The sequence below is a fragment of the Podarcis vaucheri genome (assembly GCF_965113315.1).
Source record: "Podarcis vaucheri genome assembly, chromosome: 6".
Lineage (NCBI taxonomy): Eukaryota > Metazoa > Chordata > Lepidosauria > Squamata > Lacertidae > Podarcis > Podarcis vaucheri.
Window position 1 is genome coordinate 15748229 of NC_138764.1, and position 20610 is coordinate 15768838.

At 44.4% G+C, this 20610-nt stretch overlaps 1 protein-coding gene and 1 long non-coding RNA gene across 4 annotated transcripts in view; both read left to right on the top strand.

The window, feature by feature from the left end:
* LOC309533944 overlaps positions 1-13139 on the top strand; it is a 339411-nt gene extending 326272 nt beyond the window's left edge. The window contains exon 2 of the long non-coding RNA XR_014220558.1: positions 11452-13139. This is a non-coding gene — a long non-coding RNA (uncharacterized lncRNA). The remainder of the gene's footprint in view (positions 1-11451) is intronic.
* Positions 1-13139, top strand: part of PBX1 (PBX homeobox 1) — a 225216-nt gene extending 212077 nt beyond the window's left edge. For all 3 annotated transcript variants that reach the window (XM_082225536.1, XM_082225535.1, XM_082225537.1), the window contains one exon: positions 1491-13139. In XM_082225536.1, coding sequence (XP_082081662.1) covers positions 1491-1583 — 93 coding nt within the window. In that variant the 3' untranslated portion in view covers positions 1584-13139. The remainder of the gene's footprint in view (positions 1-1490) is intronic.
* Positions 13140-20610: the final 7471 nt, after the last annotated feature.

Here is a 20610-nt window from a genome sequence, read left to right on the forward strand (position 1 = left end):
GACCATTTTTTGACACACTGAAATAATATACTTGTACACTACAATGGGGAATGAAGATGAGGCACAGATTTTGAGATAGCAAAGTCTAGAGCTTTATTTCCTTTTTAAACGGGATCAGCAACAAAACAATAACACTTACATACCCTGCGCTCAAGGTGTGTGTACGCCCTCTTGAGTGAGCTCAACCAGGGCCCTGAACGAGAATCAGTAAGGTTACTGCTCCCATCTTGTCATGGCCTAGCAATGAGATTTGGTTGGACTTCTGTAGTCTCTAGAGAGATGCTGGGCTGTTCCCCATGCCTTCTCTTGGGGATACTCTCGCTGTGGATTTCCGGGGGGCGGGGGCTGCATTTCAATAATTTATGAACTAGCATTCATGGAACAGGTATATAAGAACTGAGTCGAGGAGCACCAGGCTCCTAGCCGCTCCTAGCCCCAATTGGTCAAGCTATGGGGCAGGGGCAAGACATATTTCCTTTTCTTCAATCCATCTCCCATATAACAGCAGCAGGCTTTAAGCTTTCCAGCCAGGCCTCTATCGTTGTGCACATTAGTGCAAGGGCCCTTCTGAGCCGCCCTAGCCACCCATTGGAATCTAAGAGAATGAGGGAGGCTGGGGCCCATTTATTTGACCTGCACCAGAACCAGGCGAGACGCCCAAACCAGCTAGGGACACAGCTTGCTGTAGATTTTGGCACCTCCATGGGCAGTCAGCACAGCAGTGTCAAGCCGGCATCTGTTCAGGGCTTCCCTGAGTCGCCCGGCTACTTACTGTAACCATGGTGAATTCTGGCACCTATTTTTCTCGGAAAAAAGCACTGCTTATTATGTATCTTACGCTATCACATGCAATATGTGCTACCTCCAAAAATAAGTGAGCATTACTGAGAACCAGCATTTTGTTAATGGGCTTATATTGCTTTGCGGTTCCACTTCTAGCATCTGACAAAGTAGACTAACAACGGAAGCTTATGCTCCATGAAAATGAGTTATTCTTACTTGGATCAACCTTTAAATACCGTATTTTTCGCTCTATTAGACGCACCAGACCATAAGACGCACCTCCTGCAAAAGCCAGGGATAGCCGCGCAAAGCCTCCGCAAGGCTCCCCGCTGCCCTGCGGAGGCTTCGCGCCGCTAAGGCAGAAGCCAGAACAGCTAGAGGAAGCGCTGCAAGAGCAGCTCAGGAGCGTGCCACACTCGGCAATTTAGCTCCAGGGACCACACATTCGCTCCATAAGATGCACAGATGTTTCCCCTTAGTTTTTAAGTGGGAAAAAGTGCATCTTATGGAGCAAAAAATACGGCAACTGTCATCCTTTATGCAACTGTCACCCACAACTAATGTGGCTGATCCCAGCGTAGGCATTGTGGACCTTAACAACAGCCGTCATCCCCTTAGTGAGAGGGGAGCTCCTGCTGGGAAAGCTTTTGGGGGCTTGAGCCCCTTGTTGTGAAAGTGACTGACAGCTCTCTCTCTGTTCCTTCTAGGCTAATGGAGGCTGGCAGGATGCTACAACTCCTTCGTCAGTGACCTCCCCCACAGAAGGCCCTGGCAGCGTTCACTCTGATACCTCCAACTGATCTCCCAGCAATCCGGCATCCCTGGCTGCCCCACCCTGCACCTGGCAGAAGTGGGGGCCGAGAAGGGAGGGGTTTTCTCTCCTAATGTTGACGCCATCAGGCTGGATCCAGAGCTGATCGGCAGACACAGCAAGAGTCTCCTTCTCTTCTCTCGGTTGGGATGCTTTTTTTCAGCCAATCTGGACACTACTTTATACTCTCTTCCCTTTCTTTTCTGGGTAGAAGCCACCTCTCCTTTTACTCCTTTTTACATCGCCCATTCTCTCACACCAGAATATTTTTTCAACCTGAAGGAAACAAACAGCCTCTAGAAGTATTTGTGCATTTTCATGATATATTTTTTTTCTTCCTTTTGAGGAGTCAGCCTTTACCTCCCTCCAGCCTATCTGGCATCCACCTCCTTCTGTTTCTCTGATGTTCTCACTACCTCTTTGCAGGAGCCACCTAAGCCCTTCCCCCTGGCCTTTTGGGCGCCATTCCTCCTCCTCCTCCTCTTCCATGTAAGGACAATTGTCTGTTCTTCTTAAGACCCTGAACCCTTGATGAAATTGCCTTCCAGGATATTCCCCGTTACAGGTTGGATAAATGCAATTCGGGTACTGCAAAGGTATGTCCACAACATGCCACAATGTAACCAAGATGACCAGGAGAATGCGGGCAGATCTACTTCTTACCATCCCGTTGTGCCTTGTATCAAGCCCCAATCACGTCTCCTGCCATTGGTCACTGCCGCTGTTTCCCATTCTGCGCCCCCACCCCAGAGCTGTAAAATTAGGGCTGCGCATGCTTTCGCACCAAGGAAATTCACGTTTGGTGCTTGGAATAAAGCAATGCAAATGAAGTCAATTTGCATAATTTATTCCAGTTCCAATATTTGTGTTTTAAAGATTTGCAGGGAAAATGCTTAGGCGTTTTGTAGGAAAGCTTAAAATAATTAGGGGAAAGTAAGGGAAACTGGATAAGGGCAGAGCGATGGGAGCCATGCACAGCACTGAGGCATTCAGCATTTTACCCTCATATTTCTGAGCCTTATCCAGCTATTGCCTACATCCTTCCTAGTGTTTGTGCACAGCCATGCTGTTTAGAATCTTGCTTTTTAAAAAATGACATCTGAACTTCTCGAGATGCGACATTCTAAGCAATGCATCCAACTTTGGGCTTGCACAGTGAAGCTGCAGAAATCGCAACATACCCACAGCCCTGAATACACTCTTATCTTACCATTTAACTGCTTAGAGGCCATTTTGGCATATAAGCAGTATTCAAATTATATATTTTAAAAAATCTGTTAAGAGGGAGAGGAAAGTGAGAGCCCAGCTCCTGATGTTAAGGTCCTAGGATGCACATTGTATTTTGCTGGTGCACATATAAACAGGGATTGGGCTTGTGTAGCTTTACACCTTACTTACAGGTTTGTGAATGGATCCTTGCTAAAATGGTTACGGATGTCTTGATCTTGAAAAAGAGAATTATAGTTTGACTCGCCATTTTCCTAGTGGGAAAATAAATAATAAGGAAATAGGCAGACTAGTTTGGCTTGCATATTGGACCCACAAAAACCCTTAAAACAGATATCTCTTTGGCTAGCAAATTTTGAAAAAAGATATTTGCATGCCGGATTTAAATTATTACCTGTTCTCAGACAAAGCCCTCCTCCCACAAAGCAAAAAGCGGTAGTTGGCCCAGATGGCAGAGAGGGAGACAGACAGACAGACAGACAGACAGACAGACAGACAGACATTTCAATGAGGCTTGCTCACAAGCATTTCCCAGTGGATTGTATGCCAGACAGCCTGAAATATGCAAGTGTTTTGGGCCTTTGATGGTATGGAGGCTGTGAAAATATGTCTCAAGTGCTCTTTCACACCTCTGGAGGGATGAAGAGATACAGAACAATCTCAGCTATGGGCCATGGCATGCTAGTGGCAAGTCAAAGAAGTAGGAAGCAACTGAGAGCCTCAAGAATTGCATCCTCTGGCCCAACATCTGTTGCCTTATGATGGCACTTCTTCTCAAGAGGGCGGGTTGAAGCTGTGGTTAAGATGTTTTCTAGAGCAGCACACTCACAATCACTCCATGAAGATCAAAGCTCCTTAGCACTCCCAAGTCTCCCTGCCCCTTGTAATTGGGATGGTTAATGCGTGTGTGAAGTTAGGGGGCTTCCGTCTATGTTGTGATCATCTGAGAAAAGAAGACTGAGGTGGCAAATAGCCAAGATTGATCAATGCAAATTGAAAAAAAGCCAAGTCTGAGATGCTCCAAAGAGCTCTGGTCCACCCACCTCAGTGCTTTGTAGCTGCTAAGGAGGGGCGAAGCTGATTTTGCTGGTGCAATCCTGTGCATGCATCCTCAGGTGCAAGTCCCACTGAATTCCATAGGACTTACTCCCATGTAAGTGTGCATAGGATTGCAGGCTGTGTCCCCTTCCCTTGTGAACATTCTATGAAGCTTCCTTATATCGAGTCAGAACATTATTCCATCGAGTCCTTATTTCCCTGACCCGCTGGACGCACTTGAGATTAAAGCCAATTGAGCACTACAGTTTGTTCGCCCGAGGTGGTTGATACCTCTTAGGAAGTGCGAATGCCTGTATTCAGTTTCCTGATGTAATTAGCATAGTTTTGATTAACTGCGTTTCTTGTATGCTCTTTACTCCGTATCTTTCCTTGCAATGTTCATGTGGACCATTGTATCATCGGCTGTAATGTGTGAACAAGAGGCATAATTCACTGGAAAGCAAATCTTATTCAAGCCCCATTTAAATGTGTAGGTGGATAGTCTTGTGCAGTAACATTCACTACTTTAACCTCGTACTGGACAAGGATCTGAATTGTATCATTTCACTTGTGTGGCAGTAGAGACAGGGGAGATAAATGGATCTGCATTTATCTGCCTGTAACAACATATCTTCCTCCTTCTGGTCTGTCATGGTATACGGTACTAACTCCTTAATGGTACGTACACTGGTAGTGGTTCTCTGCATATCCAGATTTACTATTTTTATTTTTATTATTATATTGATTATTATTAATATTGGTTATTTTGATTACCTGTGAGCTGCCTTTTTCTCATACACTTTTGCTTCATTATTTTCTGCCCAGAAAACCCCGACTTCGATACCAAAAACAAAAAAAATTAAAAACTGCAGAAACTAAAAAAAAACTTAAAAATTTTAAAAAAATTAAAAAATTCAAATCTTTCAGCTTTATTAACATTTTCCATTGTTTCTTGCAATTTGTGTCTCGTTCTTTGTAGTATTGATGATAATGAACATTTGATAATGAATGTTCTTGTATATTCAGATAAAGGGAAAAAAACCAAAAAAGCAGTCTGAATTTAATAGTGTTTATAATAAAAATAAAATAAAAAGTTACCCTCATAGCACGCATCAAAGGACAGGCCCCCCCATCCTGTCTTTACTGTGGCAAACAAGCTCTTCATACCTGTATAGTTTTTAACACCAAACTACCTACATTCACCCTTCCTTTGTTTCCATTTTTTAATTATTATTATTTCCATGCATTTGTGAATTAGTTCAAGAATGCTAGAAAAGTGTAGAGTTGTGCACATTCATTTCCTGTTACACAATGTTTTTTAAAAAAGTGACGGTAATTCATTTTGTAAAACTTTTAAAAATGGTTGGAATAGTGAGCATAATAGGTACACCTATTACTTTATGTTTACTAACTTTGAAAGCCAGAAGTTATTTTTCTTTTCCATTCTCTGTTTTGCATTATTTGAAGGAGCTTTTATTTTAGGGCCCAATCCTCTGGGAGATTCTCCAGGGCAAGTCCTACGGACATGAAGGGGAGCTACACCACAGAGTTTCCTGCGCAGCTCCAGTTCATTTCAACAGGGCATGACCCTCGGTTCAATTTTGTTTTTTGTCAGACTACGGCCTTGAAAAAAACATCCTCCCTGCTTCCTCACTCCTTAAACCTTTTTACTATATTCAAAGTGATGTGAAAAGCTTCATTAGCAAAAAGCAAAACAAAAAAACCCATCTAATTATTTTCCCCTGTATTTGCATGATTTGTTCTTTTAATAAAAATATTATTATTATACATCAGTTCGTTGCTTAAGCTGAAGGTGAAAGTACAAAAATGAGCATGGAATTTGAAAGGTGGGACACTAGCAAAACATTTGAGTACATGCCTGAAATTCACTTAAACCTCAGTCTGTGATTGCTGAAATGATTTGTTGAATATGATTATGAAGCACATTTCTTGAGGACTGCTGCATGGAACTCCCTAATGAGGATGAAATTCAGCAGTCCTGGGAAATCTAAACCCCTACCCAAGAACTGGCTTTCTTCGACAGCCTTTTTGAAAAGCAAAGGTGGGCCAGTGTCTCAATCCACTGCCTGTTGGGTGAAAATGCAAATCCTTTCCTATCCATACCAGTGTTCGAAACTCCCATTGTTCTAGGCGCGCGTTGCGACATGGAATTTCATTAGCGCAAGCAGTTTCTGAGCTCTGGGTGCAGTACTGCGCCTAAGATTTCAGATTAAAACTGCAGAGTGGAAGGAAAAGAGGACCTTTTTCTGCCTCTCCACTTCCAGCCACTCTCTGAAGACTGGAGAAGAGACCCTCTCAAGAATATTAGTGGGAGTGGGCAGGGGAAGGACTAGACCATGCAAAAAAAGAACATAGTACTTCAGCTGCGGTTCATTCATTTCCAGCTTTCTATTCTTGTTTTTAAAAAAGAAAGCGCCTAGACATTCCGTTGTTGTGCCCATAATAACCAAGGTTTAAGGTGCCATTTAGCTCCTAGCTTTCATATCTCAGTTTCCAACACAGATCCATACCTGAGAATTTTGAACATTCCATGGACTTAAGATCCTTCTATTGCCACGTTCCATCATCTTGGCCACCGTGAGCCTAGGTCATCTCAAGTGAGCCCTTGAAAACCTGTTTAATCCAGGGACTTAGTTCCAGAATAAACAAGTAATAATAACACAGATTACAATGTGCCTTGCCCTCACCTCCAAGTAAGCTCATCTGGGATTCGTGAGCAGCACACTCAATTGAGAACCGGGCTACCCAGACTCCTCCTCCTCAAGCTGTCATGTCCCTGTGGCAATCCATGCGGTTGGGGGGAAGTCTGTCTCTGGGCAGCTTGCTGAGTGCTCAGGGTTCCAGCTCCTAGGGCCAACCAATGCATTTTGGTAGGCTGCCCTCTTCTAGACATCCTCCCAAACCTACAGATAGCACTGGGGTGAGGACTTGATCGTGGAGGGCATGGCAAATGTGTGAGCCCCCATTCTGCATCACAGAATCATAAAATTGCAGAGTTGGAAGTGACCACTAGATTCATCTCGTCCAACCCCCAGCGGTGCTGACTTTTTTTAGCTCAACATGGGGCTTGAACCCCCAGCCCTGAGATTAAGAGTCCCGTGCTCTACCGACTGAGCTATCATGTGCCGTTAATTGCATGTAATTGCATACCTCAATAGGGTTTCAAGGTCAGAGGTTTCTGAGATATGTGAACCCCAGTATCCCCTTTAAGCATCACTTAGCCATATTGCTTATATTAACTCCTTGCGGTCAGGGGTATAGAAATTTCATTAATAGTACTAATAATAATAATAATAAGCCACCCAAAGTCCTCACTTTGATCTACTAGGGTTCACTTGAGCCTTCAAAATCCTGACTCCAGGCAATACCAACTACCCAAGGCTGAAACGCTCATGAAACAAGATAATAGATTTTAAAATACAATCTAGCAGAAATCCAGTTTTCAAATGCTCAAAGGAGCACCGAGACTCGACATTTCTCAAGTGTTTAAGATTAAACGGCAGATTTTACATTTAGTTTCATCCTGCCTTTCTTGTAAGTACTGATCTTAATGGCTTGGCTGCAGGTCCTAGTCAGTCTTAATTCACAGGCAAGCTTTTTCCAGCAGCAGAAATAAGTTAATGTGTTGTTCTTCGGTGTGACCCGGCAGTAAAACACTTGCAAGTTTATCTTGCTTAGCTTAATTGCCAGGAACATAGTTTTGGGATCACAGATGAAGAAATAAACACTTTGCCAAACACACATGACAGCCGCCATTATAATTACAATGCAGCAGATAAGGTTAAAAGCAATGTTTTATTCATGGGCTGCTTAAGGACATGCAGTACCAGCACCCATTTTTTCCAGAAGAAAAGCACTGATTAAAACTAAGTAGAGCTGAGCTGGGAAGGGCGGGGGCCTTTTGTGCCTCTCAAAAAGCAGAGCCCCTCCGTCCACGCTTTTACATAAATATATCCCCAGATATGTCCCATTGCTGAAGACAACCAGGTTGATGCTCCCTGTTATGCCATTTAAATCCCCACGGTACAAAACACAAACAAGAAACAGAAAGTATTGGCCCAAGTGCCTTAGCAACAAGAGCATACACAAACACCATTCAGAATTAAAACAAAGCAGTGGCCTTTATTTGTGCTGATTGGCATTGCAATGTAGCCAACTCTTCTGTCGACGTAGCGCCACGACATCATTACACTATATTTCTCGTGATGAGTTGAGATCAAAGGCAGGTCTACCTCCTCTTGTGCATAGAATTGTACAGTTTGAAGGGGGCCCAAGTTTCATCTAGTCCAACTCCCTGCAATGCAACTCGAGCATCCATGACGACCCTCTGCTTAAAAACTAACAAGGAAGGAGAGTCTGCCACCTTCCAAGGGAGTCTGTTCGACTGTCAAATAGCTCTTACCATCATAAAGTTCTTCCTGGTGTTTAGTTGGAATCTCCTTTCTTGCAGTTTGAAGCTCTTGGTTTGGGTCCTACCCTCCAGAGCAGGAGAAAACAAGCTTGCTTTATCCTCCATGTGACAGCCCTCAAGATACTTTTAGATGGCTATCATATCTCCTCCCAGTCTCCTCTTTTCCAGCCTAAACATACCTGACTTCCTCAGCGGTTCCTCAAAAGGCTTGGTTTCCAGACCCTTGATCATCTTGGTGGCCCTCCTCTGCACACGTTCTAGCTTGTCAATATCCTTCTTAAATTGTGGTGCCCAGAACGGGACACAGGACTCCAGATGGGTATGATCAAGGCAGAATTGAGTCATAATATGATCAGATCCCTGTTCTTCTGTTGATGTAGCCAAGAACAGCATTGGGGGTTTTTTGCTGCTGCATCACACTGTTGACTTCTGAAGTGTGTGGTCCACTAAGACCCCTACATCCTTTTTGCATGTCTTAAGTGTATGATCTTAACATTTGTCCCTGTTGAAATTCATTGTTCATGATCCCATTCTCATTCTGGAAAACTGAGAGAGGGGATTTCAGCCATTTTCTCATGGGGCAGGAGAAATTCTAGGGATCTTCAGGTGTTGGGAGCATTTTCCATTAAAAATGCAATCTGAAACAATTTGCATTCGGGGCTGCCATTTTCTCTCACAGTCTCCCATTGGAGTGACACTACGTCATGACATTGTGGGGAGAAATGGTGCCCTGTTGGAGGTGAATAGTTGCAGAGCTGAGCAAGTATATTTAAGAGAGAACCTTTTTTCTGCTTTCTTTGTAAGCCCTTGCCCCTCAAAAGTTTGGATTTTCTTCTTAACTTTCTCATTGCCCAATTCTTTTTTGGAGCAAACCCTCAGCCTTCACAGGATCACATTGTTAAATGGATCCAAAATCAGTCCAGTTCAGGCACAGTATTTGCCCTATATCTGCCCATGTGTAGACGCAAGTAATTCATTCTGCTTCTCTGTCATCTTATCTTCCTCCAGCTCACCTTTGATGCCCTTGCCATTCAAAGGTGCAACAGCCTCCTTAGCCAGTCCCTTGCTACTAATTATTTACTTTTTTGGTTGGTCTTAATGTTTTAGCAGATTGTTATTTTTAGCATTCCTTTTTGTCTGCTTGCATTTATTTTGCCACAGTTTTTGCTCCTTCTTATTCTCCTCACTTGGAGAAGACTTCCGTTTTCTAAAGAAAGCTGTCTTGTCTCTAATTAGGTAAAGGTAAAGGTACCCCTGCCCGTATGGGCCAGTCTTGACAGACTCTAGGGTTGTGCGCTCATCTCACTCTAGAGGCCGGGAGCCAGTGCTGTCCGCAGACACTTCCGGGTCATGTGGCCAGCGTGATGAAGCTGCTCTGGTGAACTGGCACCAGAGCAGCACACGGAACGCCGTTTACCTTCCCGCTATAAAGCGGTCCCTATTTATCTACTTGCACCCAGGGGTGCTTTCGAACTGCTAGGTTGGCAGGCGCTGGGACCGAGCAATGGGAGCACACCCCGCCACGGGGATTCGACTCTAATTACTAGAGTCTAATAGCTTGTTTGACTCTGTTCGCTAACCATACATTAACCACACTGACATTATCTTTGCTCTGGTGGTGCCTTTCTTAATCTGTGGTATACAGTATAGCTGAGCTTCTAATATTGTGGTTTTAAACAACTCCCAATCATTTTGGCGTGATTTGACCCTCTTGGCAGCCAAGTTCCCTCTTCCCAATATCTTTTTGGGGAAGCTTCCTATGTTGAAGTCAAATGTGACTGTGTTAGATTTTCTTGGCAATCACACATTTATATTGAATTCAGGGCATAGTGTGGGGGCTGTGACCCTGGGCGCAGAATCTGGGAGGGGGGGCACAAGTCCCTGGGTGAGCGCAGAGGATTTTCTTCACCCTCCATGTCCCCCTGCTCCCACCCGTCAGCTGACAGGCAAATGCCATGTGCTAGGTGGGGCGGGACATGAAGGGTTAATAGCATTCTCTGCACCCCTCCCCCATCCCATGCGACACCACTGCATGAAGGACCAGTAGCATTTCAGAAAAAGCTACCTTGAAGGTTCTCGCTTTCAACATCGTCACCGCAACCTAAATTTCACTTGCAGGTCCTCATGACAACATTTCCCCATGTCATTCAGGCCAGCCTGAATCATGAGCATTCACATTCATCAATCTGTGTTCCTAATGGTTGAATTGCCCACTGACAAGATCCCTTCACCCCACCCAGAGGAATATCCTCAGCCTGAGAGGATAACTGCTCATCTCCCAAGGAAATGGTCCCTTCTAAGGGATTGTTTCTGTCTTCCTCAGAGTGGTGGCCTTCTTTCCAGAGACGCTCATTCTTCATGACAGCAGGGATGCTGTCATCCTGGGAGAGCGACACAGGTATTATGTCCCTGAAGGCCTTGCCACCAACTGCTCTGCCCCTCTTTCTGCTCCTCCAGCTCAGCCATCTTGGCATCAAGGGAACAAACCTAAAGGCTAGGGTTCGCTTCACCCACAACCTTTGTCCAGCAGGCAGACAGCCGTACATATGACAGTGCAATCCGCTGGCAGGAAAACCACAGCACAGTTTCTGGGTTTCTAACTGCATATCTGTTCATGTTGTTTACCAGTGAGTTTACTTGGGAGCTTGAGATTGGTTGGATCAAAGGGCAGTCCGCCCTAGTCTCCTTGCTCTGCTACCAAACTCGCTTAGCTGCTTAACTCACCTGTTAGCTTGACAGTTTGTCGCTGGGGAAAAGAACGAGGTGAACTTTACAAATCTCAACATTTTTCTCCAGCTTAGATTAAAACAGGCATCCCCAGCCTTCGGCCCTCCAGATGTTTTGGCCTACAACTCCCATGATCCCTAGCTAACAGGACCAGTGGTCAGGGATGATGGGAATTGTAGTCCAAAACATCTGGAGGGCCGAAGGTTGGGGGTGCCTGGATTAAAATTGACACCATTTCTGGCTTCCCCACTCCCGTAACACCCTCTCTCAACTTTCCCTTTAGACTTATGGGCCACTGATGGTGGCTTCAGCACCAAGGAGAGCGAAAGCAGAGCATCTGTCCCCCTCTCCCAATCTAGTCACTTGGCGTTCTTTTGGTGTGCTTGCTGTGCAGAGGAGGGCAACCAAGATGATCTAGTGTCTGGAAACAAAGCTATATGAGGAGCACTTGGTGGTGCTGGGTATGTTTAGCCTGAAAAAGAGGAGACTGAGAGGAGATACGATAGCCATCTTCAAATAGCTTAAGGGCTGTCACATGGAAGAGGGAACATGCTTATTTTCTCCTCTGGAGGGTAGGACTCGAACTGATGGCTTCAACTTACAACTAAACATCAGGAAGAACTTTCTGACAGTAAGAGCTGTTTAGTGGTGGAACAGTCTCCCATGGGAGGTTGTGGACTCTCCTTCCTTGGAGATTTTTAAGCATGGCCATCTGTCATGGATGCTTTAGCTGAGATTCCTGCCTTGCAGGGGGTTGGACTAGATAACCCTTAGGCCCCTTCCATCTCTGATTCTATGAATCTATTCAGTGGGTCACAGAACCAATGGCCCTCCGGAGGCTCTGTGAGAATTGCATTTTCCATGGACCACTGTGCTGTTCATCCTGGTGCAACAACACCCAAGTATGGGGGGGGAGTAGGGGTAGGAAACAGACTTCCTTGCCTACTCCCTCCCCCCCGCTTGCACTGCCACAGCTCCTGTTGCCCACCGCTGGTAATTCTTCTAAGAGTGGGGAGGATATTTGGGAGACCAAAGGCACTAGCAAGGAAGGGTCAGGTTGAAGTTTTTTTCTTTTTCTTTGAAATAACTTCCACAGTATTTGGAAGTGGTTTTGACTTTGTAACTAAAAGCAAGCCTAGCTAGGCATGCACGCACTCTGTTAGGTGAGCAAATACTGCACCCCTTGCAACTAGCCCTAACGGTGCTGATCCAGCAGATTTGCAGGATCTGTGCCCACATTTAGAAGGCAAACTCATTGAATGTATGGTAGCCCAAGCCTCGCTTATTTCCAGATTTAAGGCAGCCCCAAATCACTGTTACTCTATATGTGGGATGACTCTGTATATAGTCTGTCAGGATGAAATCTCAATCTGGCAAGAGTCTATGTCATCTATCTCACATGGCACAGAGAAAGTGGTGCTCAACCCAGCTAAACTTTGTTTGGTCAAAGATGGTATCTTTCTCAAATCAGCACTGAAGCTGCCATTTATTCTTGGAATGGGATCATGGAGTTATGGAGTCAAATGTGTTTTAGGCAGGATCAGACATTACTTTTTCTTGCGGTAAGGAAGAGCCCATAACTTGTCCTTGATGATACTGTGTTTTAAAGGATTTGCAGAACTAAGCTAATTTTGCAAAGGCAGTTTGAGCTACAATTTAGCACCTCAAAAATTGGCACTGTAAAATTGGCCTCCTTATTTGCCATTTATTGTGAACTTTTCACATCACACTTTGTATCAGTCCCTTACTTTTCCCATGCAACTTTACCTAAAGCTTCTTGAAAATATTATTACCCTTGCTATTATCAAAAATGTATTATAGCATACATTGTTTTTGCTTATCATGAGCCCTTTTGTTGAGTGTAAAGACACCCTGCTTTGTTCTGAATTGCTTTGTCTTCATTCTTTTGTTTCCAGTAGGTTCCCCGTAGAAACCCTAGGAAGCATTTCCTTTGATTTACATCAAGCTTTTCTGCTCCTTTAAAAACAAAGGCCTCTGTCTTTTTAATTCCCACTGAAACTCTTCTGTTCTATAATAATACTAACAAGGTGTAGGTTTTACAGTCTCCTGATTTGTACTGGTAATGCATATTCCAAATAAATAGTTTCTTTTGTTGCAAAAGTGGTGTATTTCTTGCACACAAAATCATTTTTTCACCCTAAATTCTTAACACAGTTTAATAATTGGATACTAGACAGGAATCGTATGGTTCTCCATTCCACCCAGCGCTGCAGAATAAAGGTCCGAACCAAATCGGGGGCAGCCCATCTTGCACCCAGGAGGATGGCAGCTGTTTCTAGCAATATGGAAGTTGGCTTAGTATGAGCATTAAATTAGAAAAGGAAAACATCTAAGCAAACATTAATTATAAAACACATGATTATCACAGGGTCTAGTTTAATTTTCAGTTACCACCTGGAGAACTCCACTTCTACGTGCAAAGCACAGCCATTTGGTATTTTACAGGAAACCACAATCAGTTCTTACAGGAGGACCCAGAAGCCATTTTAAAACAGGCACAATTTAAAATTGAATACAGTTGTTGAAATGCTCTGAACCTACAGGAAAGGGTGAGCTAAAAATAAGAATAAATAATCTATTTCATCACCCGAGCAAGCCAGTGTTCCAGTTCCTTTTCCAATAGTGACAATTTCTGGGAACCTTTTCAGGAGCTATTTCCATTGAAATGAAAGGACATTGCACAGAGTCCTAAGACTTTTTCAGAAGGCTTTAACATCACCACTCTTGCAGAACTAAGTCGCAGAACACCCAGGAAATAATGCAGTCGCAGTATTAGGGAGTGGCTAAACTTTGGATGTTTTATGGAGACTTGCATAGCCAGGATAAATGAATGAACTCAAGAAGAAATATGACAACTGTTCCATATCTTGACTCACGAACTAACAAAAAAAAAAAACCTAAAAAAAAAACAGCCTTCAGAATTGAGGACAATGTGGAGTCCGGGTCTCTGGAGAATGGAGTGCTACAAAGGCACAAAGGTTTTCAATTCAACTTATCTCTCACATTACCCTAAGAAGCATTTTTGCAAATAAATAAATCACAAAGGTTCCAGAAATATGTGTTTTGAATCTAGGATTCCCAAGCCAGTATTTTTCCCCTGCTTACTTCAATGCCAACTTCTTTTTCTGTCAAAGAGAGTGCCTGGAGCAATTTCATGATAGCCAGGGATTTAAGAGGTGTGGTTCCTCCAAGATCTGGAGATGCAAAATAAGCAATACCTGTTGAATGGCGGTCTTTTAGGCTACAATTAAGAGTGCAGAGCCTGAGGGGAAACAGCTCGGCTTTAGCAACCCTACACCAAGCTCATTATGGCAGCAGATTTGCTCTCCAATTCTTCCCTCTTTGCAAGGCCAGTTTCCATTTGCTTAGGTAAAGGTAAAGGGACCCCTGACCATTAGGTCCAGTCGTGGCCGACTCTGGGGTTGCGGTGCTCATCTCGCTTTACTGGCCGAGGGAGCCGGCATTTGTCCGCAGACAGTTTTTCTGGCCAGCATGACAAAGCTGCTTTTGGTGAACCAGAGCAGCGCACGGAAACACCGTTTACCTTCCCGCCGGAGCGGTACCTATTTATCTACTTGCACTTTGATTTGCTTTCGAACTGCTAGGTTGGCAGGAGCGGGAACCAAGCAATGGCAGCTCACCCCGTGGTGGGGATTCGAACCGCCGACCTTCTGATCAGCAAGTCCATTTGTTTAGCAGTGCCTTGTTTCATTCTGCACACAATAAACATGCACCTGGGTAGTATTCCTGTCCCCAGCCCTTCCAGTGTCTCTCTTTCAACCCGCCTCCCACTAGCTGTTCCTGATACGCAGCCTGCCCTTCTGTGAGCAGCAAACACAGGGTTAACTCAGGGATCATTTGCTGGAAGCACCAGCAAAGAAATAGTTGGTCTCGGTTTCACTGTCAGACTGAAATGCCTGATTATGGACCTTAAGAGCAAAGTGCCATTGCTGCAGTGAAAAAGGTCAGGGCTGCTGCAAATACTTTCAGAATGCACAAGAATGTATGCATCTTAAAAGAAAGGCTTTACAATGCCAAAAGGGGAGATGGGGTCCCAAGAAAAAGATGGTCTTCTCAATCTCTGATCACTTTGGGTTTCTAAGAAGTAATCATCAGGTGCTAGAAGGATTAAAGCCTGCAGGTAACATACCGTATTTTTCGCTCCATAAGATGCACCTGACCATAAGATGCACCTAGTTTTTAGAGGAGGAAAGCAAGAAAAAAAGTATTCTGAACGAAACAGTGGATGTATGATTTTAGTGGTTCATGCTGTGGCCACAGACGTGATTTGATGGTGAATTTGGGGTGACCCAGTGCAAAAATCCTGAGGATCCATGTGGATCCGTGCTTTGTAACCACTTTTTTTGCACCATTGCAGCCCCACATAACAGTGGGTGTGTGATTTTTTTGATGCAGGCTGTAGCCATGGACATGCTATGTGACCTGATGGTGAATTTGGGAGTGAATTTGGGGTGACCCAATGCAAAAATCCTGAGGATCCATGGGCTTTTACCTCTCCCCCCCCAGGCAGCCTCCGCTAGCGTCCCTTATCTCTCTTCCGATCCCACTGATCAGCTGTTTCCTTTCAACACTCCCTTCCCTCTTGTTTGCCTTACTGTAGTGTCTTTTCCTTAGCTGAAGCAGAATTTTTGCTCCTCCTTTTCTTCTAATTTCTCTCCTTATTACTTTGGTCTCCCCCCCCCTTGCAAGTTTGCTGTCTTTATCTCCCCCCTCCCAGGCAGCCTCCTTTATCTCTAGCATCCCTTATCTCTCTCCCCGATTGGCAAATGATCAGTGGCTTTGTTTCAACACCCACTCTTTCAAAAAAAAAAAAAAAAGGACGATCTGCTTTTTGCCCCTGGGCAATTCGGCTCCAGGGACCACACATTTGCTCCATAAGATGCACAGGCATTTCCCCTTTTTAGGAAGAAAAAAGTATGTCTTATGGAGTGAAAAATACGGTAATTAATTTCTCACTTTGCAGTAGTGTGCATTGTCCTGATAATCTGTTACATTTGTTATATCATTTGTTTATTAATTTATTTATCTATGTATTACATATATATACACCACATTTTATCTTCCAAGGATCTCATTGTGGTGTATATAGTTGCCCTCCCCATTTCACCCTCACAACAGCCATGTTAGGTACGTTAAGCTAAGAGGCAGTGAATGGCCTATGGTCATCCCATGAGCTTCATGGCTTATTGGGGATTCGAACCCTGCTCTCCCAGATCCTAGTCCAACCATTATGCCCCACTGGCTCTCTTGTATAATTAGTTTGGTTTGCCCAGTCATGTCACCAGCTGAAAATTCAGGAATGCCCCTGCAACTTTCAATTCACAGCTGAACTAGAAGGTGAGTAAACAAACCCCTGTGTTGCAAAATACAACTCAGCAACATTGAAAGTTCTTCATCAGCCAATTAGTTCAACAAACACTCGCAAGTAGAAAGATGTGTAATTTCTTGATTAATCTTTTTTCGAATTGATATAATATACATGAGAATGAAAAATACTCTGGAACTGAAGAACTGAACGAAACACTGTTCAGCAGAGTTCAGAGTTGGACATCAGAATTGGACATTTGCCGATTATACAAAGCTTTACAAGTAAAGTCTGGCACCGTGACTTATTCAAGGACTTTCGGAGACTTCAGTTTGGTAGTTTTCATGTTTTGCATTATTCCATAAAGTTTTCTATACAGTGGTGCCCCGCAAGACGAACGCCTCGCAAGACGGAAAACCCGCTAGACGAAAGGGTTTTCCGTTTTGGAGGCGCTTCGCAAAACGAATTTCCCTATGGGGTTGCTTCGCAAGACGAAAAAAATCTTGCGCGTCCCCGCGGTTTTTTTCCGCTCCCCTCCTTTTCCTAAGCCGCCTATCAGCTGTTCCGCTGAAAAACCCGCTTAACAGCTGATCACGGAAAGCCGCTAGACCGCTGTAGCGCTAATCAATGGGCTTGCTTCGCAAGACGAAAAAACCGCTAGACGACAAGAATCGCGGAACGGATTCTTTTCATCTTGCGAGGCACCACTGTACTGCAATTGTTTCTGGCCATCGTGTTGCTTTCGATATTGCTGAGAACTAGAAGATGAGACAACCACAACGAGCCGGTTTGCTCCAAAGATAAGAGCAAAGCATGACTCAGAATGAATGCCTGAGCATGAGTTTTCCTGGAGAGGAAAACTCCTGGAGAGAGTTTTCCTCTCTGGTCCTGCTGCTGCTGTGCAGCTAAGGCACAGTTCGACTTGGTGTGCTGTCTGAAACAGAGCTGCTGGTCTGTCTACTCCTGGTGGCGGACCTTGGGGTCTCAAATTTTGGGGTCAGCCCCACCTCTCGCCTTCCATTCTTCATCATATTTGTGACGTCCCCTGCAGTGCCCCCGAGGCTCCACGTGACCCAACTGGTCAATCTCCCCTAAATCAGCCCCTGCTCCTCCATATGTCCCACAAACTGCAAACATTGGTTACGATTTGTGGTTTGTCTGCAGTTATAAATTGTGGGTTGCCATGTGATTTATTCTGATTTTAATCTGATTTTAAGCTGTATTTCAGTCGATTGCTGGATTTTAGGTAAAGGTAAAGGGACCCCTGACCATTAGGTCCAATCGTGGCCGACTCTGGGGTTGCAGCGCTCATCTCGCATTATTGGCTGAGGGAGCCGGCATACAGCTTCCGGGTCATGGGGCCAGCATGACTAAGCTGCTTCTGGCGAACCAGAGCAGCGCACGGAAACGCCATTTACATTCCCACCAGAGTGGTACCTATTTATCTACTTGCACTTTGACGTGTTTCTGAACTGCTAGGTTGGCAGGAGCAGGGACTGAGCAACGGGAGCTCACCCCATCGCGGGGATTCTAACCGCCGACCTTCTGATCGGCAATTCCTAGGCTCTGTGGTTTAGCCCACAGCACCACCCACGTCCCTGCTGGATTTTATGTTTTAATTAATGTATTATATACTTTGCTGATAGCCGCCCTGAGCCCGGTTTGGCTGAGGAGGGCAGGATATAAATGAAAATGTATTATTATTATATTATTATTATAAACCATGATCCTGGGCTTGGACAACACGCCAAACCATGCCTCTGCCATAGCTGCAACAAGATGACTGGAGGAGGAGCCAAGCAGCCACCATCTCCTTTCCTGGCGTCAACAAACTCACACATTAAGGCTAACTAAGCCATAGACCTGCTGTTAGGTGCAAAACCACCAGGGCAGGTGCAAGACATTTTGGCACCTGAGGCAACCACGAAATGGTGCTCCCCATCCCCACCAGGGAAGAAGAGGTGACTGAAGATCTACATCAGGAACAGGGGGTGGGAATAAAGATCTACATCGGGATCTTCTGCCCCCATGGATCCTGCTGCTCAAGGCAGTCCCCTCTCCTTGCCTCCTCCATGGGCTGGCTCTGCAAACCACTTCATTCTCTTGCCCTGCCCACTTTTTTATTTTTATTTTTTGCCTCGTCCTTTCCCTGACCACCTCCCATGTTCAAGTGTGCGGCATACCAGGTGCGTTGCTCAGCAGAAGAAAAACAACAGTTGGATGGAAAGATCAGGGACAAACTGGCAGGAAAACACTATGTCTGTCTCATCTCTTGATTCAGTTTCAAAATACAGCAGGAATATTAAGCTTGCTAGCCTAGAGCTCTAGATTAAAATGCTAATAATTGAGATTTTTCAACTGGAAAGTCTTTCTTTGGGCAGGATCTCGGTAATTTTATTTACTTAAAAACCTTTATCTATAGACCACTCGTAATTCAAGAATATTCAAGAAGTTCACACCAACTAAAATACAAATTAATTAAAAGCAGCAGTAACTGATTAATTTCAATCTACCTTTCATTTATCCCTTTCAGATCATTATCACTTCCCTTAATGCCTGGATTGAACAAAGAAAGAGTCTTATTCTTGCCATGCTTCTTGCTTCCTGTTCTCTTGACATTTTCTTGGCAAACAGTCTTCCACATCTCGTTTGCCCAGGGCAATTTCAGGTTAAAAGTTCAGCTCCTATTCTCCCCTATCTTTCCATCTCACATAGCTTCCTTCCCAGTCAAGATGAAGCAAATGAGGGGATTATCTGGAGAACTTCATGTCAGAAAACCTCTAGCTATGCAAGTTTTCAGGTGGCATCTCAAAAACTTGTAAGAACTCATGTCTAAGGTAAGTCTAAGGTATTTCTAAGAACCAGTTTGGTTTGAAAACTCTTTGTTTTTCATTGCAACCTGAGATAAGTCTAGCCTTCAACTGCTTCATCCTTCGCCCATCCATAAGCCATGTAAAGAATCCCTTGTCCCCTCAAAGGTAGTTAGTTTTCCTCAGCAGAAAAGGCCAGAGCTTCTCGGCTTCAGAGTGGATGCCAGCCATTAATCCAGAGATACTGTAGTGAAATCCTGGCACCTCAGTCTTGGCACGAAAACGAAGCCTGTGCAAAACCGTGGTCAATGGCCCAGTGCTGTAGGCAAGAACAAATACTTAGCTTTGGCTCCAGTTTAAATGGTACGATACTAAAACGAACTCATGACCTTTGGCAAAAGCCATGCAACAAGGCAAGTTGTCATCATTTTAACTGGATCATGAATAGCAGCTTTTCAGCATGGCATGTTTTAAGCAACTTGTCCAAACACATGCAAAATCTACTGGGCCTGCAATGAATAGCTTCCAAAGTGAGTACAGAGAAAACAAGAAACAGCTCAGGACTGCAATACCTCAAGGACTGCCTCTTTCCATATGAACCTACCTGGATCCTGAGATCATCTTCTGAGGCCCTCCTTCGTGTGCCTCCTCTTCGAGAGGTCCGGAGGGTGGCAACACGAGAACGGGGTCTTATCTGCAGTGGCTCCCCGCCTGTGAAATGCTTTCCCCAGGGATGTCCGCCTGGCGCCTTCATTATACACCTTTAGGCGCCAGGCACAAACATTCCTTTTAAACCAGGTCTTTGGTTGACCTGATTGACATCCTATACCCTTTTAAAATGTGGCTCTTTGGGGGGGGGGGTTGTTATTGGGTTATTGTTCTTATTTTGATTTTATATATTGTGATCTTTTCTGTGAATCACCAGAGACCTCTTGGTATAGGGCGGTATATAAATTCAATAAATAAATATTTGAGAAAAGACTATCATCATCATCATCATCATCAAACCTTTTATTGGCATCACATCCAAACATCCAAAACAAATCAACACAGAATTACCACTTCCCCAGTGGCACAAAACATTTGCTAAAAGAACGGAGGCAGAGCAGTCTATCGTCACATCTCTAGGTCTCCAGGGAGATCAGACGTCTGTGTGTATTTCGACGACAAAAAACCAAATAGAGATATTTAGCCACTAACTTGGTGAGCTCCCCAGTAATAGAAAATGTATGACCTCCAACTCTGGTTTTCAATTAGGGATACAGAGTTGATCTAGAAATTGCTGACGGAGATCAGCATATAGTTTACAATTAAGAACCATATGTGTGAGGGTTTCCACCAGGTAGTCTTCACATGGGCAAGTTCTTTCTCCTTCCACCCTGCCTGAGACCCTTCCCCAAAGGAGGTTTGATGGATTTGAATTAAACCTGGCCAG